Raw genomic sequence first — 22,438 nt, forward strand, 5'->3', positions numbered from 1 at the left:
GTCCAAACTTGTGGACTAGTTGCACTGGATGTTTGACACATTGGTGGATGCATTCCCTTGTCTTTGGAATCTTTCTCGATTAGAATGATTTCCTCTTTGTTGATGCTGATGTTGTTGAGGATGATGATGATGCTAATTTTGACTTTGCTGAAAAGAGGATTTCAGCTCTAAAGGTTCAATGGCACTGAATGACGAGGAAGAGTGAATTTCTACCTTTGTTGCGTATGAAGCAAGTAGCCTCCCTCTTTCTCTCAAAAACAAAAAAAAACTTTCTCTGTTGGTTATAGCAGGAAGAGATTTAAGTTCTCTCTCTCTCAATGAAGACTTCAATTTCTCATAAACTCTCTCTTTCACACAATCTCTCAAATAACTCTTGAAGGACATGAACGGAAATCTTCTTCCAATGGACGGAATTTTCTCTCAATGGAAGAGAATGCACACTCAATCTCTCTCGATCTCTCAATCTCTCAATCACTCTCACAAGAAGGATGGTGCCTCAATGGAAGGTAGAACCATGCTTTGATACCATGACAAAATATGAAGAGGGGAGAGGAGAAGAGTGGAGATGAGGAGAGAAGGAACAGCTAGAGAGCACACCACAAATGACAAACTATACACTATATTTAGTTGAAAATGTTTACCACTTTATACATTATCTGCCCTTGTCTTCAGATTTAACCATAAGAAGTTTTTTTCTTTGTTCTTATAAATTCGTTTCCCTTCATTAAATTACCTCCTCACAAGTTGTTGCACACAACAACTTAACCATTTTTTCCTTTGCATTACTAATACTCTCACTCACTCACTTTTATTAACCCCCCTTGCCCCCCCCAGGTTTCGTCCATCCTTTAAATTAGATTTCTCTTTCTCTTGCTCTCTCTCTCTCCCTCTCTCTCTCTCTCTCTCTCTCTCTTCTTCTTCTTTATCTCTCTCTCTCTTGGTAGGCCACATGAATGAAATTCATCTTGTCTTAATTTCAAAAATAAATAGGTGGCATGTGATCTCCAACCTTTCCTCCCTCTTTCTCTCTCTTTCTATTTCAAGGCAAGCACTCTCTCTCTCTCTCTCTCTCTCTCTCTCTCTCTCTCTCTCTCTCTCTCTCTCTCTCTCTCTCTCTCTCTCTTTGCCCCCTCTTCTCCTTGGTGAGAATCCAAGTCATCTCTCTCCTATTCTCGCTCTCTCCCCCTCTTTTCCTTGCTACAAGGTAGGCCACTTGAATGCCATTCACCTTGTTTAATTTAAAACCCCCTTTCTTCCCCCCCCTCTCCAATTACCCCTCCCCTCCCTCTCCAATTATATTAAAAACCCTTTTCCCCCCTTCTTTACATTATATCTTCCCCCCTCTCCCTTTCTTTTTTCTCCCCTCTAAGTTCCCCTCTCCAATTATACATTTCTCCCCCCCCCCTCTAATTATATTTTTCTCTCCCCAATCCTCTCTAATTATATATACTCCCCCCTTTTTTTCTCCTCCTTTGCACTATATCCCTCCCCTCCACACTTCCCTTTAAAATCCCCTCTAATTTCCCATTGGATTTATCCGCTTATATCCCTCTTTTTCTCTCTATTTCTTCCTTTCTAAATTCCACCCTTTAGTTTTTTACTTTTTTATATACATCCCATTATATTCCTTTTGCCCCCCCTTTTTTTCTTTTCTCTTATTATTTTCTTAAAGGTTTTTTATCTTTTTTACATTTCCCCCTTACAATTTCCCTCTATAAACTTCCCTTTATAGTCCCCCTCTTTAGTCACTAATTTTTTCTTGCACTTTACCACTTTATACATTATCTCCCCTTGTCTTCAGATATAACCACAAGAAGTTTTTTTCTTTGTTCTTATAAATTCATTTCCCCTCATTGAATTACCTCCTCACAAGTTGTTGCACATAACAACTTAACCATTTTTTCCTTTGCATTACTAATACTCTCACTCACTCACTTTTATTAACCCCCCTTGCCCCCCCCAGGTCTCGTCCATCCTTTAAATTAGATTTCACTCTTTGAAAAAGCATCAGTTTACTTTCATAAATTTTTCTTCAAACTACTTAAGTTCCTGCTTAAGCTTCTTTTTTATTTTTGTGACCCCGATAATAAGGGAGGAGGGTTTATGACACATGTCTTCCCAACTAAGGTTAAACCTGTCCTTATCATGTTTTCTTATTGGATGGTGGCAGGTATGCATATTCTCCTCTTCAATAAAAGAGATGCTTGTCAGGACTTCAGCAGCTTTAGTTTTTTTTGCAAATATTTTTTGCTCACACATTATTGGCATTCTTTGTCAAGCAAACTCTTACATACTTTTTTATACATTATCATCGGTGTTTTACCTACTCACTCAAGCACTTCCTCTCACTCTATAATGTTCTGCCTTTTCTCTTCCCTAACTCCTTTGTCTTTTAACTATGCAAAATGGGTTGTTGTCTTGTTTACCACACACACACATATACATACCATTATATACAATTATAATTGTATACATATGATTGTGTGTGTGTGTGTGTGTGTGTGTGTGTGTGTGTGTGTATGTGTGCCCCTAGGGAACTTAAATTCATATAATTGGATACATATAATTTTGTGTGTATGTGTGTGTAGATATATATAGGTTAGTTTTCTCCCCCTTGTATTTAAATAGAATAGGAGGTCTTTTTGAGGGGGTTGGAAGTGAAGAGAAGAAGCGAGAAGGTTCTGGGGCAATGAAAGTGAGGGACAAGCAAAAAGCTCTAGTGACTTCTTGCAACTTCTGTGTGCTTCTTCTCCCACTCTTATATTTCAAATCCCTCACTTCCCTCTTCTAACACTCATCGTCTCTCCTTAGTACACACCATTTCTCATTTTTGTAGTAGCCATTCGATTCCATCCTTCATCCTTTATATATGGTCTATGCATTCTGTTAATGGATACTTAGCTACTACATATAAATATAGGAGGCTCTCTTGCTTTTGTGATCCATGTATACAGGGAAAATTGAGATGTTTCAAGAATAAGGTGTATGTAGAAAGTTGGGATTATCGTACTATTATCCCCATGGGTGATGGTGAAGAATCAAATGATAAATCTAGGATGAAGAGGATGTTGATACCCCCATGCATGCTGGTCACCTAAATGCCTTGAGTGATGCATTGTGTGTGGCGGAAAACTTTGGTGTCAATGTCTTAAGTAATGGGGAGGAAGATGCAGACTTTAAATTATTAATTGCTCTAAGGAAAAGGAAAGAATATCTAGGGTGATGTAGGACAATTGGGGCAATATTCTTCCTACTATATCACTAGTAGTTACAGGATACTACTATGAGAGAGTGGATGATGATGTGTGGGAGTTGCTTTTGTAAACAAACCTCCTATTCTCATGTATGAACACCTAGTGCGGGCCATCAACTTTAATATGGAGCCCATACTAGGAGAGAAAAATACCTTCAGGTTATCGCCTGAGGTTGAAAAAAATGTATATAATAGCATGTCTTTCTCCATTTAGGTAAGTGCTGATTTGTATAGCTGCCTGCTATAGTTACAACTACAACATGATTTTTGCACCTAAGTTCCACAGTTACAGCAGCTGCAACATAATGTGTCTTTGACATTGGGTAGACTAAATGAATGATCGGTTTTGGGTATATGATGCCTAAATGAATGACTTGTTTTGGGCACATGTGGGTTAAGTAGTTACATATGGGTTACTTTCAATTAACTAGAAAGTCCCTCAAGACTACTAAAAGTACTTTATATGCAAATGAAATATTTTACAAGTACTTACAAGCACACACATTAAATTATTTTCTCAATACTTTACAATACAATGTAAAAGTCATAGTGAAAATATGGTGACCAGGTAAAGCAATCTACAGATTTTGCAATTTACATTGTACCATTAAAATTCTTGCATTTATGCATCAAAGTTCTGCCATTTACATTGATGTCAACGACTTACATTTATACCAATAAAATTTTGGTATAAATGCAAGGAGGGATACATAAATTTCCCCTCACCTCCTTTTTTTCTTGTGACAATCCCTTTCGTGGTACCACCACTCATTGTATAATAAAATTATTTCTCCATCAAGTAGAGACCCCTGTACAAACTAATTTTTAGGCATGGCACACACATTAAATGGGAACACTGATGCCCATTCCACCCGATCAATTTCTTTCAACCACTTCTGCAGCCATGGCCCAAGGTCATGCATCAAGAAACTTCTTATCTCTTCGGGAGATTGGTCCTCCATCCTCGAGACTATCACATATGTATCGGGGGGATTCTCACAGCACTTGTACCTCGAGTCATCCACCAATAAGGTGTTCATACCATCGAACTATGGATAAATCTTCCAAATTTTTTTGATATAATACGGGTTTCCCATTTGGAAATTTGAAATTTACCACCAAGCAACTCTCCTATGCCATCCACCCAGCCAACAACCCTTTTGTCCTTACAAAGCATTTGTTTAGCTTGTATTCTATATTGGCAAGTGTTGCAGTGCTCCAAATAAACACATTCGCATATGTACTTGCCACAAACAAAAATTGGCTCTGAATCTTTTCGCAAAAGGTACTTCACCCACCATCATTGATACATTATACATCATTTAAGCTCCAATCAAGGAGGGAATGGTCCCTTCTAGAGTCAAAAGTGAGCAGTAATACATTGTTAAGATTGAGGATAAGGGCTTTCCCTTCTAATAATCTTCTTGAAATTTTGGAGGTGCCACGAATGCCGGCGGCACCCTATCAATCTCTATGATCTTTGCTGTAGTTTCTGGCACCTGGACCTTTTTTTGGTGTCATGGCCCTATATAAGTGATCCAAAGAATGTATTAGCACATAAAAATTCTTGATAATGCACTCTATTAAATAAGAACTACACTTTTATTACTAAAACATAGAGCACAAGTATATCAAGAAAGATAAAAAAATGTCATTCCAAAATGGAGTATACCTAATAGCACTTCATGACCACTTAATAGTGACTTAGGACCACTTAACAATAATTTTGGACCACATAGAAGCACTTAGTAGTACTTTTGGACCACTTAGAAGCACTAAGTAGTACTTTTGGACCACTTAATAGTACTTTAGAACTATTTATAAGTAATGAAAAACCACTTAATACTAGCACTTGGTAGTACTTTTGGACCACTTAATAGTACTTTAGAACTATTTATAAGTCATGCAAAGCCACTTAATACTGGTTCAGGAACACTGAATAGTGCTTGAGACCACTTAAAAGTACTTTTGTAGCACTTACAAGAAGAATATTGAATAGCACTTCAGGACCACTTAATAGTACTTTTGGACCACTTATTAGTACTTCAACACCATTGGGTTTTGTGTTCCATTTGATTGTACCTTTTCTTTTCCCTTTGCTTCACTACTTTCTTTGACATTGTGCATGTGTTGAGGCTAAGGACTCTAGAAGATACATTACCCATTTTACCTTTTGCTTTCCCATTTTGCACCATAGTATTCACTTTATTAGGCAGAGGCAAGTCAGGCTACAATACTCCCACTGGGGGCAGCTGATGCACTTTGCAGACACATGGACAAATTTGTGACATGTAGCATGCACCTATAAATACTCCCCATTTGAGTTCAAAATACTTAGCTCCAATATTCACATTTTCAACCTTGATAGCAATAGAAGGTATATAATAAGCTTATCTATATCCCATGAAATGCAAAATTTATTCTGACTCTTTATTAAAAGAGGAGGGCAAACCAAGAGAGGCAGCAATGGATGGAAAATCTTGATGCATGTATTCTGGGAGGTTAACCACGTCCACCCACATGGGGAAACTATGTCATATAAGACCCTTATAATCTTTAATAGGAGACTTCGGTAAAGCATGTACCATCTTGGTGCCAAACATCAAAGGTGATGCTCAAGCAAGGTGTTTCTATGTTTGGGTCCAGTGAGGAGCACTTCATAAAGTCTAGGTGAGCAAAGTATATGCCCTCAACCACATGGCACTACGATAAAGCTTTTATCCATTTTGCTACATCATCCACTGGAGGCATCTTTCCTAGTGGTAATAATAGATAACTCTATTCTCTGAATACTTTCGAACTAGAGATATAATAGAGGGTAGAGCAAACTTGTAGGTAAAATCCAGTACCGCCTTGTCCCAACTGAGATGAATTTTTTGAAAATCTTCATGTAAAACATCATAAACATATTGCGCATTTATGCTTACATGAGAAGTAGGATTCTCAGTTTCCATATGCACAAAGCTATCATCGATACATTGATGTTTAGAGTCCTGAGGAATTTCCTGATGAGAAGTAGAGGATGCCATAGCTTCTCATTGATATAAAATAAACCCGTTGCAAAATTAGAATGCAGCAAGAAGAAATAAAGGTTTGGGTTGGGAAAAACCTCAAAGAAAAAGGAAATAAACATGACACAAGGGGTATGCATAGAATAGTAGGGTAGAGGACCCCAAAAAACCTTTGTACAAAAAACTTAGGGGGAAATTTTCATTGAATCTTTGCAGAAAGGAAGAAAAGGGGAAGCGAAATGGAATTTTACATGCTAGATGTCGAGCAAACAAGAGATGTGATATGTTAAACCCAACCCTCGAGAGCAGCAAGCAAGCGACGATGAAGCAATACTTAGAGCATGCAATCAAAAACATCACACTAGTAAAACCCAATAATGAAAAACTAGGCATATACAAAATAGAAAAGCAGCCATACATGACATGAAGGTACCCCTCCAAGCTCAAAACAAGCAGCTAGCTTGCCCTCCCCCACTGTGCACGAATGCGCGCGCACACGCACACACACATATGTATCTATGTATGTATGTATGTACACACAAATGTATATATGGTTGGGTATATATACCCCCCTGCACCCCACACACACACACACACACACACATATGTATGTATGTAGACACATAGATAGACACACTGTGTGTGTGTGCATGCACAAGCGTGTGCATGTGTGAATGTTTGCTCTTTCCCACGGCTTCCGCAGGAAGAGTAGGGTATTCTCAATATGTAGGGTTTCGAGGCTTTTTGTCACCTACAAATATATCGTGATTGTCGTTTGTAGTATACATGTGGCTTAGGACCTCGAGTCGTATTCCGGTGAGAGACACAAGCTTAAGTGTGGTAAGCAAACATAGTGCATGCATGTGTGAAAGGATGTGCATCATCATGGTTGAGTTCATTGGGGGTTGAAGGTTTTAGGAGGAGTTTAAGGTTTAGAGAGAGGTTCCAAGGTTTAGAAAGAGGTTCCAGAGTTTAGAAGAGGTTCAAGGGTTAGAAGGAGGTTCCAAGGTTCAGACCAAGGTTTAGAAAGAGGTTCCAGAGTTTAGAAGAGGTTCTAGGGTGAGAAGGAGGATCCAAGGTTCAGGGTAGAGTACATGGTGAAAAACTCATCTCCCTCGTAGATCACGGAGGTTAAGGGTTGAGGAACTAAGGGTTTAGGGGGAGTATAGGAGTGGGAGAGGAAGAAGGTGTAAGAGCATGGGGGAAAGGAGGAAGAGGAGGATGAGGACCAGGAGAGGAGGAGGAGGAGGAGAAGGGAGGAGGAGGGAGGAGGAGGAGGACAAGGGAGGAGGAGGAGGAGAGGATGGGTTGCAAGGTTGGAGGAGAGGGGAGGAGGAGTTGCAAGGTTAGGACATGCTTTTGGATGTGGACTGCAAGGAAGCATGGACACTTGAGACAATTGCTTGGAATACCAAAGTAGAACTCAACACAACGCCCCAAAGAGTGTGGGCTTCATTCCATTATGGGGTATTTATACAAGTTGGAAAGCTTCTCCCTCTGCATGTAGGAATTGTAAGACATTCTCTCTCTACATGTAGAACTTGCATATAGAAGTTGCATGTAGGAGTTGCATGTAGAATTCGCATGTAGAACATGCATATAGGAATCATATGTAGGACTTGCATGTAGAACTTGCATGTAGAACATGCATGTAGGAATCGCATGTAGGACTTGCATGTAGGAGTTGCAAGTAGAAGTTGCATGTAGAACTCGCATGTAGGAGTTGCAAGTAGAACTTGCATCTAGAAGTCGCAAGTAGAACTTGCATGTAGAACTCGCATGTAGGAATCGCAAGTAGAACTTGCATGTTGAGCATTCCTAAGAGAGATTATTCCTAGCCTTATGCAAGTACAAGCAGAGCTTTGCCGCTACTCTACACACACATTTTGTACTACCTAAGTCTATGTTGGCACAGGGACAACATACTCTCGGATCCATTTTATTACCTGTCCTCGGGTTATGGCTTATTGTGAGCACATACCTGGGTTGCCATGCGTGCAATTCAGTGGCTGTGGAACTTGTGTCGTGCCAGTCAATCCTGCTATAAAGCCTTGGCACCATACAATTTTTGCTCATTTTCCAGGTAGCCTGTATCCACCATTTGTTCAAACAGAGATACGTGGCATGCTTCTAAGAAGATGACTCTTTGATAGAGTCGGCTTGTAATATGAGCATTGACCCGTTCATTGGGATTGAAACTAAGTGGAGGCAAATGGGTATCGAGGTCGCATCGGACCTCCAGAATGTATTCCAATGTTTTGTAGAAGATAGCAATTAGGCAAATGAAGCGATAAAAATGTTGCCGCGCATTATTTGCTCATGCTGCTGAAGTGATCGGATCATTGTGCCTTGGATATTCCATTCTACACTAGAGTATGGTTCAATCATTGGCCAATTAATGGTGCGACCTTCATCATCCAAAGTGTGTATGTTGGCTTCCCATTTTTTATGTCGTGGAACTGCATAGAACTTGGGATGGGTTCTGAGACATGGAGGTGCACGTAGGTACTCTTTCAAGAAGATTATATCAAAGAGCTTGGAATGGTGCCAATCAGGTTGTGGATCTAACTTGCTTATCCAATCTTCACTAATTTGATGCTAACGAAGGTTGGTAGGGAAGTTGTCCAGGGTCCCATCCACCTCAAGTTTTCATATCAGGATATTTGCTCCAAAATCCCTTGATGCGGTTATTGGGAAGTGGTATCTCATCAAAATCATACCCATCATTGGAACTTGGCATGGGAGTACGAATTGGATTATCCAGATCCTAATATTCAAAATCAAATACTGTGTCCTTTTCTGATGATGGAAGCACAAGTAGTGTCAAAGGTGATGACGGGGCAAGGAGAGAATTTGGGGACATGGGGGAGAAATATGGAAGAGTATTAGTTGTGGAAGGGGGAGCAGAGGGGAGGGGGGGAAGAACTAGGCAAATGGTTGGAGCAATTTGGTAATCCTCGAGGGTAGGATTAGCAAGGGAAGGGAAGAAGCTAGGTGTGAGAGGCTCATAAGTTTGTGACTGTTGGGTTAGTTGAAAATGGTGAGAGACATGAGCAAAGAGACGATGGAGGGAATAGATGTTAGGATGGAGCTCGGGGAAGGTTAAGAGGGTGGTAGCAGCAAGGGTAAGTGAGGTTATGAGGTTGGCAGAGAGAGTGGTTAGATATGGGAAGTTGGATGTGAGATATGCCCTGTCATCTTTCGACACTTCTTTTTGCTGATGCGATGGGATCATCAGTTGCATGGGTGGGATGTTGGTTATGTCATGCCTTGCAAATAATAGTGATGGCCTTTGTAGCAATGGCAACAAACCAACAATAACCCTGACGGGAGGACTACCCATGAGACATACATATGCAATGAACGCATCCGTCCTAAGTGCTATAAACCCAGCATGTATAGACAAGCAGAAGATATTTTTCTCATCTTCGGACAAGTCTTGGCAAATTATGCGTAGAGTTTTGGTCCCTATGGAACGTTCCCATTTGATTGTTGGATGAGTGGATATGATCTTGATTTGGAGTTGCTTCCATTGGATAAGCACACGTGCGTTGAGGTGATCTTCCACTTGTAGAGCAGCCACAAGCTCTTGGTACACCACCGTTATGCATTATAGTGGGGCTTCATTGGTGTTGTCTTCCATTGCCTCATTGTTGTGCACTACAATTGGAGTTCAAGCTTGGAGATGATTATCTTTTGGGAGTGCATCTCATCCATTTTTTCTTTGTATTTTTGGTAGATGGATGTATATGCCTCCTTAAGCTTTCTCATTTGCAAGGTGACCTTCGCCTATTGAGAAATGTCTTTAGTGGTGTTGGACCATTGGTCCAAGACTTGTGCTTGTGAAGTGCTGGCCTCTTTAGCAGTAGCAAGTTGGTCCTTTAAGATTCTGCATTCCCTTGTAAGCTCATCAATGCTGAAGGCACGTACTGCCAAACACTGTTTCATGTCTTCAAGCTTGTCTTTGCAATCTTGGAGCTCTTCTTCTTTGTGAATTAGAGTGAGTCGAGCTTGTGCCACTACCTCGGTCTGCTGAGCATGTGCAGAGATCAAGGAGTTATAGTAGGTACTGCTGAGCATGTGCAGAGATTGCCATTGCTTGTAATGTTGTTGTCAGCTGTGTTTGGCTTTGGTGGAGGTTGGAGGTCACATCCCTCACTGGCTTCTCTTGAGCTTGGAGAGCTTGGTTCATGCGTACTTCTTCTACCTCCTTCTCATCTATTTGCGCCCGAAGTTCCTTGACTTCTATGGCGATTTCCTGGAATTAATCTTCGATTTCTGTTGCAGTCTGTCTGTCCAATTCTCTTGCATATTCTTCCTTGGCCAAGCTAGTGAATAGTTCAGACATTTGGATCATTTGGCTAGCTTGATGTTGGAGAATGACAGAGGGTGATGAGGACTAGCGATACTACTGATACAAGTGGTGCCCATATAGCTGTCCTGATGATTCTGTGGTACTTGTGGGAGGTTATTCCAATGGTATTTTAGTCACTTGTGTACAATAGTCATACTGTTGATCTGGCACTAACTCCCCTTGTGGCTCATAAACTGGCATGGTGTCAATGGGCGATGCTAGTGTTGATGTAGCCTTAGGATTTGGTGACGATCTTGCCTCAGCCTCTGGTTTCTGATGTTGTTGGAGATATATTGGTTGCAGTTGTGCACCGAGCTATACCATCTCATGGGGCAATTCCTTAATTTCGACCTTGAGAATAGGTATTTCTTCTGAGGTATCTACATTTTCCAATGTGATAGTAGGAGAAATTGGTGACGGCTCCCATACTGGTGAGAAGGGAATGTCCAACTCCTCAATTGGTTTTGGTGACTAGGGCAAAGTCATTTCTTGTTCCTGTAGCTCTTTTTTTATGATTATAGCCAATAAGTGTAGAATTTTACATTTTTGGCCTAATGAACCATCTAGTTTTTTTGTAAAGAATGTGACTAAGTGCTGGATCCAGTCTTGCTTTAGTTTCCTACTCAACAAAACAAATGTGCAGAGTGGAAGGGATTGATTCTTGCTGCACTTAACCCCCTGGATTGTGGATAGGAATTGTGCTGCTTCCTTGAGGCAAGGGTTAAGGATGGTGCGAAGTAATATGCTGTCCCAATGGAACAGTGTTCCCTTGGTAAGGAGAGGTTGTACTTCAGTGTATTTGGAACCTTGTGTTGGGAGTGAGAAAGCCCTTTGAATGATTGTACTCTCGAGGATAATGCTGAGTGGGCTCTAATGTACAGTGATAGTACCATACTTGCCAACCTTTGCATTGTTGGAGTGGTAAGAATGGAGAAAGTCCCTAATGTATGTGGTCATTGTAGGACTGTCCTCCAAGGATTTTAAGCTCTCATGCAAACTGCCTAGACCCCTTTGCTCTAAGTAAGATGTTGCTTCCTTAGAAAGAGCATAAGTCGATGTAGATGGCCAAACAAGTTCCAGTGACTGGGCCCCGTCAATGGTTGTGTAGGCCGGTGGTGATTGGGGTGGCATTTGCTCTTCTTGGTCATGCACTAAATCCTCCTTAGAGCTTTTGCTCTGGACCACAAATGCATGTGGTCGTCATGGTTGAGAGGATGTAGATGGCTCTGCAAACTTTGGAGGGGGTCTCGTGGTTGAGGCGATGGGCTCTTTCTATGCATCCTCTTTAGTGGTGGCATTTTTTCTGAACCTGAATGCTCTCCAAGTCTTTCTCAATGTAACAGGATTGTTGAGGATGAATGGATGGTGGGTGGATGACTAGGTTATCGTTGTGAGATGGTCTCAAAGTAACTTACCGTGTGAGGATGGGAGTAGGGTGGTGGTCGATGGAGAGGGAGGAGTGTCTTGCGTAGGGCTTGGAATGGGGAAGAGGATGGAGGCAAGATGTGAAAGAGGAAGGAATGAGGAGGTGGAGTAGGTTTTTATAGGAAATGGGTGTATGTTTAGGGTTAAACCCTAAACTCTTCCCAAGCCGTAACTTTTATGGTTAGCTCGGATCACTCTTATGTAAAAAGTTGAAATGATCGAAATTGCAAGCTCTACGCATTCATGTCCACTACCTAGCCTAATTTTTTATCAAGTGGCTTCTTTTTAAGAAATAAAGAAAATTCCTTAAGGTAGTAACCCAAGGTTGATGCTTGGGGTTGATATGTTTGGCTAGAGTTAGAAAAAAATTTACTCTTCTTGCCCTTGAGTGTTATGTTCGTGAAAGTTCATAGTAGTTTGTTTTTAACACATATCTACGTATGTTTACTTGTTACTTAAGACGCTAGTCTCTCCGACAATGGCGCCAAATGTTGACTCTTTCCCATGGCTTCTCTAGGAAGAGCAGGGTATTCTTAATATGCAGGGTTCCAAGGTGTTTTATCACCTATAGATATATCATCATTGTCGTTTATAGTATATGTGTAGCTTAGGACCTCGAGTCGTATTCTGATGAGAGACGTAGACTTAAGTGTGGTAAGTAAACATAGTGCATGCATGTGTGAAAGGAACGTGCATCATCATGGTTGAGGTAATGAAGGCTTTCACCTTCATTGGGGGTTGAAGGGTTTAGGAGGAGTTTAAGGGTTAGAGAGAGGTTCTAGGGTTTAGAAAGAGGTTCCAGAGTTTAGAAGAGGTTCAAGGGTTAGAAGGAGGTTCCAAGGTTTAGAGAGAGGTTCCAAGGTTTAGAAAGAGGTTCCAGGGTTTAGAAGAGGTTCCAAGATTAGAAGGAGGATCCAAGGTTCAGGGTAGATACATGGTGGAGAACTCGTCTCCCTCGTAGATCATGGAGGTTGAGGGTTTAGGAACTAAGGGTTTAGGGGGAGTATAGGAGTGGGGGAGGAAGAAGGTGTAAGAGCATGGGGGAAAGGAGGGAGAGGAGGAGGGAGGAGGAGGAGGAGGAGGAGGAGGAGGAGGGAGGAGGAGGAGGTGGAGAAGGAAGGGGGAGAAGGGAGGAGGAGGGAGGAGGAGGAGGAGAGGATGCTTGGGGTTTATATGTTTGGCTAGAGTTGAAAAAACTTTTACTCTCCTTGCCCTTGAGTGTTATGTTCGTGAAAGTTCGTAGTAGTTTGTTTTTTACACATACCTCCATATGTTTACTCGTTACTTAAGATGCTAGTCTCTCTGGCAGTGGCGTCAAATGTTGGCTCTTTTCCATGGCTTCCACAGGAAGAGCAGGGTATTCTCAATATGCAAGGTTCCGAGGCTTTTTGTCACCTACAGTTATATCGTGGTTGTCATTTGTAGTATACGTGTAGCTTAGGACCTCAAGTCATATTCCGATGAGAGACGTAGGCTTAAGTGTGGTAAGCAAACATAGTGCATGCATGTGTGAAAGGAACGTGCATCATCATGGTTGAGGTAATGAAGGCTTTTGCCTTCATTGGGGGTTGAAGGGTTTAGGAGGAATTTAAGGGTTAGAGAGAGGTTCCAGGGTTTCAAAAGAGGTTCCAGATTTTAGAAGAGGTTCAAGGGTTAAAAGGAGGTTCCAAGGTTCAGAGAGAGGTTCCAAGGTTTAGAAAGAGAAAGAGGTTCCAGAGTTTAGAAGAGGTTCCAGGGTTAGAAGGAGGATCCAAGGTTCAGGGTAGAGTACATGGTGGAGAACTCATCTCCCTCATAGATCATAGAGGTTAAGGGTTGGGGAACTAAGGGTTTAAGGGGAGTATAGGAGTGGGAGAGGAAGAAGGTGTAAGAGCATGGGGGAAAGTAGGGAGAGGAGGAGGGAGGAGGAGGAGGAGGAGGAGGGAGGAGGAGAAGGAAGGGGGAGAAGGGAGGAGGAGTGAGGAGGAGGAGGAGAGGATGGGTTGCAAGGTTGAGGAGGAGTTGCAAGTTTAGGATATGCTTTTGGATGTGGAGTGCAAGGAAGCATGGACACTTGAAACAATTGCTTGGAACACCAAAGTAGAACTCAACACAATGCCCCAAAGAGTGTGGGCTCCATTCCATTATGGGGTATTTATACAAGTTGGAGAGCTTCTCTCTCTACATGTAGGAATTCTAAGAGATTCTCTCTCTACATGTAGAACTTGCACATAGAAGTTGCATGTAGGAGTTGCATGTTGCATGTAGGAGTGAGTTGCATGTAAAACTCGCATATAGAACATGCTTGTAGGAATCGCATGTAGGACTTGCATGTAGAACTCGCATGTAGGATTTGCATGTAGGAGTTGCAAGTAGAAGTTGCATGTAGAACTCGCATGTAGGAGTTGCATGTAGGAGTTGCATGTAGAAGTTGCAAGTAGAAGTTACATGTAGAACTCGCATGTCAGAATCACAAGTAGAACTTGCATGTAGAACTCACATGTAGGAATCCAAGTAGAACTTACATGTTGAGGATTCCTAAGAGAGATTATTCCTAGCCTTATGTAGGTACAAGCGAAGCTTTGCCGCTACTCTACACACACATTTTGTACTACCTAAGTCCATGTTGGCACAGAGAAAACTGTGTGTGTGTCTAAATATGTTTGTACACACACGTGCACTTTTTTTGTGTAAAAGATGAACACACACACATGTTGGTATGTAGTTTTGGAATTCTAATAGAGACCTGTGCGTTGCCATGGCACAACATGATTATACCTAGTTCTTGGAAGCAATGGACTTGGAAGTAGTACCAAACGTATGTGCATTTCCGCACCTTCTCTAAAATTCAAAAATTGGTAGGAGTAGAGGGCAAGGAGTGGAGCCTTGGGTGTTGGGCAAGCCTAGTGGGGGAGGATGGAGAGGGTGCCATGTGGCAAGGCCTTTGTGTCACTTTTTATAGTAGGCATTCTAGTAGCATGTGTTGGACCCGAGGGGATCACTTTTTACAACACATAGTCTAGTAGCATGTGTTGGACCCGTGTTGCATTTCTGAGATCTTCTTGAACCACATGTTAATTGTAGTCCTTTGATGATCTTAGATTGATCTCAAGGGCCACAAACACTCTTCTGAATTTGATTCTACTTTTCATCAATTCTTGCCTTACAATTCAACAATATTTTGATATTTAGCTTTCTTTAATTAGGAACTTTTGATTGTTGCCTTGCTTTCCTCCTCTTGCATTTGCCTCATTGCTTGATAGAATCCATCTTAGCAAGCTCCCCACTCTTCTCATGCCTATGCCTCATTTCTCAAAGCTTTGGATATAACTAGCTCGCATTTTCCAACAGCTATATCTAGGAGGCAGTGACCTTACTCACTGTACCCAATGTGTACTGATCTTGAAACTCTTCCTTTGTGAGCCAATCCAAAAACATTCCAAGAACTTGCGTATTTTCTCTCAATTCACTCAAAGTAAAAGAGCTAAAAGAGCCGGTTTCATGGATGACTATATGTACTGATACTTTGTTGGAATTCCTTGTTTTGACTATATTGATCTTACAAAGCCTCTTCCTATCACTGCCTTGGTACTTCTTTCTACAACCTTGAATTGTAGGTTAGAAATTTTTTATCTGTTGAAGATTGTAGTCCATGCTATAGGTGCTAGAAAGAGGAGAAAAGAATCCAATGATCATCATGCATGCCCATAATGAAAGCAACATATGACAATGCCTCTAGTAGACGTAATCAAGTGTGCGGGAGTGCACCCATTCCTCCCCAATCTGTTGTAGTTTCCATTGGTTTATGACTTGATTTTGATGATATAGCCTTCCATCACAAGCTCCAGACCTCACGTTGGATCCAATGTATTATCCATGCATTGTGAGGAGCTATCCACTCTCACAACAAAGAGAAGAACTAGACCTACTCCTTAAGAGTCATGTATTGTCTTTCTTGCTTTCTGACTGGAGCACTTCTTCATCGATTTAGTCTGTTCTCTCTACATAGCTCACATAATTATTGTTTGGCAGGCTGACCAGCTCAGACAAGCCTTGGGAGAGAAAAGGCAAACACATTTGAAAGCTCTTCTCTCTACGATAGACTAAAGTTTCTCCCAACGATTGCGCAAGAGGGAGTTGGAGTTGGAGCGATAAGAGGTGGAATTAATAGAAGATCAAGGGTCTACTACTATTGAATGAATCCCTCATGAAGGAAGTCTCGAGCACTAAGCATTGAATGAGCATTGGCAAGAGAAAATTATAACTTTGGAAGAACATTTGCGAGAAAACAATTCAAGTATAGAAAAAGTTCGCTTTTGAAGATTACTTGTCTAAATGGAGAGAAATGTAAATATGACCTGCAGAGACTACCTCTCTAGTCAAGGAGATGCCTATGTTAAAGGCAAATAAAAGTGACTTATCAACTGACTTGCTTTAATGGGTTTGCCTTGAAGTGGCAAGACAACGTTGCATCACAAGATGATGAAAATGATCAATTATGATGGTGCACCATTCCCCAAATCCATGAAGAGAAGAACGGGCTTCAAGACACATGACAATATGCTGTATCTACATTTGATAGTAAACTTAGATGCTCATGTATGCAGTGTTGCTAAGGCTGTCAAGGTCGATTTCACACAATGAGAAGATAGAAAGTGCAGTGCAATTGATAAGGCATCTGAGAATTGGAACGTAATCTAGCCTGTCCAAATTTAAAAGAATGTACGTTCGTTGGATGAATTGGATGTCAATTGAGAGACCTATTGGTCATGCTGCTTTGCAAAATTCCTCACTACACTTATATAACTCTATCTACCCATATGCCCCTTATGCTCAGTAGAAGAAGATAGCCATGGAGTTCTTTGCAATCAAGATGATGTCTCTCAAAGATTCTAACCACCTCTATGTCTCCTACATCAATGTCTCCATGTCTCGGCTAATGGACATGTGAGAGAAGGCTGAGCGAGGGGGGGTGAGAGGAGCAAGGGAGGGATGAGAACGTAGGGCAGAGAATTAATGCAAAAATAAATGTGATTCGTGAAGGTTCGAGATTAGCTGAGAAGACTAGAAGCTTCCATGACTACTGCTGCCCTGAGCGAGTATAAGAGGGGGAGACAAGGGGAGGGACTCCGAGGGAGGCTGGAGGAGGAAGGAGGATAATAGGAGGAGAGTAGGGTAGGGAGAGCAGAGGCACAAGGCAGCAGGGAGAGCAAGGGTGAAGCCTGGAGGGCAATCAATTTGCATAGATCAATTCGCAGGTTGCTATAGCACTAATCAATCAATTGTGTGTGTGTATATGTGCTCCTAGGGCACTTCCTGATACTAATGGCTCTCAAAAATTTTAAAAATTGAGATCTTGTGAACCATGCATCAGTTCGACACACAATTTTTTGCATAGAACTGTAATTTTGTCTCCTAATCGTTACACTAAAAAGTTTGTACTCATTGACGGAACAAGAAGATATATGCAAAAATGATACCAAAAATGCCTCCTACACTGCAAACACAGTAGCAACAACTCGTATCCTCTCAAAAGCACATCAGGTTTTCTCTATGACAGCTGTATGAGCACATGTTTTGGTTTGCAGTATTGGGAGAGAGAGCTGAGGAAAGAGAGAATCTCGAGCAGCTTTATGCGAATTACCAGAGCTCCCAGCCTGTGAATGTTGAGAGCTAAGTGCATTTTTGGTTTTTGGGGCAGCCTACATGAAAGGTGAGAGCATGTCTTGAAGAGGACTAGCTCGCACTGAAGAGGATTCAAGCTACATGAAGACAATCCTATCTTGGAGAGTAGCCCATGTCTAGTCCATGGAGCATGAACAAAGTGTCCAGTCCATGGAGCATGAACAAAGTGTCATGCAGTGAAACAATGCTGCCTAGAGAGAAAGCTCTGGTGGTTTTCTAGAGTGCTGCTCTGCAGTGAAGCAGAAATGGTGAAAGGCTTAGCCGACTTGCTAGCCTCTCTTTATATGCGTGGGCAGGGCGGTGCAAAATTTCTAGAGGGGGGCACATGGCAACTCGTCCTTCCCCTTAATTGTTGTAATTTATCCCCTCCTTCACACACCCGCCCCCTTTTTCACTTTCCTCCCTTGGACTAATGGGATAATGGATTTTTTTTCTCTCATAGCCCCCCTATAATTGTGTGTGTGTGTAGATAGATATAGATTAGTTTTTTCCCCTTTGTATTCCCCCGCCCCCCTTGTATTGAAATACAATACGAGGTCGTTTTTTCCCCCTTGTATTTAAATAGACCTATTAGATTAGTTTTTCCCCCCTTGTATTTGAATAGAATAGGAGGTCTTTTTAAGGGGGGTTAAATATTAAGGAAGTGAAGAGAAGAAGCGAGAAGGTTCTGGGGCAATAAAAGTGAGGGACACGCGTAACACAATAACAATAGAGGGGGAAAGAAGAAGAAGAAAGAAGCTTCTCGTAGAAAGTTCTAGCGACTTCTTGCAACTTCTGTGTGCTTCTTCTCTCACTCTTATATTTCAAATCCCTCAATTCTCTTCTAATAATCATCGTCTCGTTTTGTTGTTGCTCCTTACTACACACACCCGTTCTCATCCGATTCATCCTTTTTCGCACCCTCATCCTTTCAATTTCTGCCTTCCTAATTCCCTTGCATTTTTCCGTTACTTCTGTTCTTCTTTCCGTCTTCCATTACGTACCATGTCTTCTAAATCCGAAGGTAAAGCCATCGGTATCGACCTCGGCACCACCTACAGTTGCGTCGGCGTCTGGCAGCATGACCGCGTCGAGATCATCGCCAATGACCAGGGCAACCGCACCACCCCCTCCTACGTCGCCTTCACCGACACTGAGCGCCTCATCGGTGATGCCGCCAAGAATCAAGTCGCCATGAACCCCAGCAACACTGTTTTCGGTATGGAGCTTTTGTCTAATGAGCACAGCTGAATTTTGTGTTCAATTTGCTTTGATTAACGCAATTCAGACCGTTCGGTGATCGGAAATAATGCATCGCTTCAGTACTGCGTAAAGTTTCAATAATGCAATCGGCTTGTTCTTTCTAACGCTGGAAGTGTGTTCGTCGATTAGTTCGGTCACGTAGCATGTCATAAGTTTTTACAGCTGATCTTGAACTATGTTTTCTGCTTTCACCATCTTCCATTGTGTTGTTCATTCACGAAAACGATTTCTTCAAATTAATGCTAAAACTTTGTTTTCGCACAGAGCATATAGTTTTAAGAGCTAAAACTTGCCGAGAGTTCTAACGTTAGAAAATTTACAGCATAGAGCTAACATTAGAACTTAAAAAGCTAAAGTTGCAACCTTCGTTTTCTCCATGACTTCTAACAGAATTGTTCGAAAATTAGGTTCCTTGAGCGTAAAGCTTGAGCTGTATCTGTTGGTTCAATCGGCCTCCACTTCTAATGTCGTGCTTGATACCTGATCCGCAGATGCGAAACGCTTGATCGGACGCCGCTTCAGCGACCCCTCGGTTCAAAGTGACATGAAATTATGGCCTTTCAAGGTAATCGCTGGTCCGGGTGATAAGCCTATGATTATGGTCACTTACAAAGGAGATACAAAACAATTTGCAGCAGAGGAAATATCTTCTATGGTTCTCGTCAAAATGAAAGAGATAGCCGAAGCCTACCTAGGCTCTACCGTCAAGAATGCGGTAATTACTGTGCCTGCCTACTTCAATGATTCTCAACGGCAAGCAACTAAGGATGCGGGAGCTATTTCAGGCCTCAACGTGATCAGAATCATCAACGAGCCGACTGCAGCTGCTATTGCTTACGGCCTGGACAAGAAGTCTGCTCGCGCTGGCGAACAAAATATTCTGGTCTTCGATTTGGGAGGTGGAACCTTTGATGTGTCCCTCCTCACCATCGAGGAAGGGATCTTCGAAGTCAAGGCCACAGCTGGAGATACGCACCTCGGCGGTGAAGACTTCGACAACAGGATGGTGAATCACTTCGTCCAAGAATTCAAGAGAAAGTACAAGAAGGATATAAGTGGTAATGCTAGAGCCCTCCGCCGGTTGAGGACTGCTTGCGAGAGAGCCAAGAGGACTCTCTCGTCAACAGCACAGACAACCCTTGAGATTGACTCCCTCTATGAAGGTATTGATTTCTACTCCACAATTACCCGAGCTAGGTTTGAAGAACTGAACATGGATTTGTTCAGGAAGTGCATGGAACCTGTTGAGAAGTGTTTACGGGACGCCAAGATGGATAAAGGTCAAATTCACGAAGTCGTCCTGGTGGGAGGATCAACTCGAATTCCCAAAGTGCAGCAACTATTGCAAGATTTCTTCAATGGCAAAGAGCTCTGCAAGAGTATCAATCCAGACGAGGCAGTAGCTTATGGTGCCGCAGTACAGGCAGCTATTCTGACCGGAGAAGGCGATGAAAACGTCAAGAGCTTGTTGCTTCTGGACGTGACGCCGCTCAGCTTGGGCCTGGAAACTGCTGGTGGAGTTATGACCGTGCTTATTCCCAGAAATACGACCATTCCTACGAAAAAAGAGCAAATCTTTTCAACATACTCCGACAATCAACCAGGAGTGCTCATCCAGGTGTATGAAGGCGAGAGGGCAAGAACGAAGGATAATAATTTGCTAGGGAAGTTTGAGCTGAGCGGCATTCCCCCAGCTCCGAGAGGAGTTCCGCAAATCAATGTCTGCTTCGATATCGATGCAAACGGCATCCTCAATGTCTCTGCAGAGGACAAAACTGCGGGAGTAAAGAACAAGATCACAATCACCAATGACAAAGGGAGGCTGTCAAAGGAGGAGATCGAGAAAATGGTGAGGGATGCCGAGAAGTATAAATCGGAAGACGAGGACGTGAAGAGGAAGGTGGAGGCAAAGAACAGCTTGGAAAATTATGCATACAACATGAGAAACACAGTGAAGGATGAGAAGTTTGCAGGGAAGCTGGATGGGGCAGACAAAGAGAAGATAGAAAAAGCAGTGAGCAGCACAATAGAGTGGCTAGATTCGAATCAGCTTGCAGAAGTGGAGGAATTCGAGGACAAGCAGAAAGAGTTGGAAAATCTGTGCAATCCGATTATTGCCAAGATGTATCAAGGAGGAGCACAGGGAGGTATGCCGGGAGGATTCGGAGGAATGCCTGGTGGCTTTGGAGGAGAAGATGCCTCTAGTTATGGAGGAGGGAGAAGCGAAAGTGGTACTGGTGCTGGACCTAAAATTGAAGAGGTGGACTAAAATTGAAGAATTGTCATGGAAGTAAGAAGAATTCTCACTCACTCCTGATCTCTCTGTGTCAATATTATTACAGAAGAATTCTCACTCACTCCTGATCTCTCTGTGTCAATATTATTACACAATCATCTTGTATCTTCGTTTTTGGTACTCTTTCCTCGTGGAGATCAAGCTCTCCGAGCTGGTTTTTCCAGTTTTATGATTAGCTGCACTCCTTCCTTCGGATGTGCTGCTAGGTTGTTTTGTAGTCCTGTTCTTGAGGCCTTGTACTGAACAAAAACACCTTTTTAACATTCGTATCTTCCCCATCTTCTCAGTTCGCCTTTAATGTGTAGGAATTTTGAAAGCCTATGGTACTTTCTGAAATGTTCTTTGTTTTATGGGAATTTTTATTTATCATAGTGCATTTGATTGGTCTGATCGTCGATGTGGATCATTGGCATGTGATGGGAATTTTTATTTATCATAGTGCATTTGATTGGTCTCATCGTGATGTGGATCATTGGCATGTGATGAACCTTTACTCTTCCTTTTCGAAGGAAATGTTGAATTTTACTATTTCCCTTTTCGTATATAAATCGGAGTTTTCTGTTACCTATTCGTTGTAAAAATCGGCATTTTGGTTGGCTAAAATGTGACATGTGGCTTATCTTGGTTTGATGAAAATTTGACGAACAAGATAATTCTTTCGTTTCATATGTGCGAGTGTCGTACGATTTCCTAGGAAAAAGAGAGTGTCGAGTAATATGACTTCTAACTAATGTGCGAACTTACTCGAACTTACTCTTAAAAAATTAGGAGTAACATGAGGGTTAGAGACCCCCTCCCTTGGTCTCAAGGGTGGAATCTTAAAATGTCACTACGGGAAATACAATTTCATGTTTTAAAACACTTCTCTCTCTCTCTCTCTCTCTCTCTCTCTCTCTCTCTCTCTCTCTGCATATAATATTTCTCTTTCCATCACGCATCCTTGTGTGCTCTCCCTTTAGCATCTTCCTAGAGACCCGCTCCCTTGGGTCTCAACATGGGATCTCAAAAGCAACCTATGCTAATTTAAGAATGTTTTCCAAAGTTGTTGCCACATGCTTTCAAGATGGCAACAAAGGTAAAGCCAGTTGGCGACAAACCTTGCTCCTGCTTTTGCACATAGAAGGCAAAGGCTTCCTCCATTTCTTATTGTGATTGTATTGAGCATGTTTGGGCAATAGCTATCTGACATATAT

General features: G+C 42.0%; 1 protein-coding gene across 1 annotated transcript; it reads left to right on the top strand.

The window, feature by feature from the left end:
* Nucleotides 1–2,827: 2,827 nt before the first annotated feature.
* LOC147898186 (heat shock cognate 70 kDa protein-like) lies at nt 2,828–21,291 on the top strand. The gene is made up of 3 exons (XM_087379100.1): nt 2,828–2,855; nt 18,591–18,905; nt 19,441–21,291. Exons 2-3 carry the CDS (start codon nt 18,692–18,694, stop codon nt 21,216–21,218), a joined length of 1,992 nt encoding a protein of 663 aa, XP_087235226.1. The 5' UTR covers nt 2,828–2,855; nt 18,591–18,691; the 3' UTR covers nt 21,219–21,291.
* The last annotated feature ends 1,147 nt before the right edge of the window (nt 21,292–22,438 follow it).

Source organism: Dipteris shenzhenensis, chromosome 9 (assembly GCF_047967505.1).
Source record: "Dipteris shenzhenensis isolate YYH24624 ecotype China chromosome 9, Dip_SZ_1.0, whole genome shotgun sequence".
Classification (NCBI taxonomy): domain Eukaryota; kingdom Viridiplantae; phylum Streptophyta; class Polypodiopsida; order Gleicheniales; family Dipteridaceae; genus Dipteris; species Dipteris shenzhenensis.

Coding starts and splice junctions, on each gene's coding strand:
- LOC147898186 (XM_087379100.1), top strand. CDS start 18,692: ATGTCTTCTAAATCCGAAGGTAAAGCCATCGGTATCGACCTCGGCACC. Junction 18,906..19,440: donor CCCCAGCAACACTGTTTTCG/GTATGGAGCTTT, acceptor CCTGATCCGCAG/ATGCGAAACGCTTGATCGGA.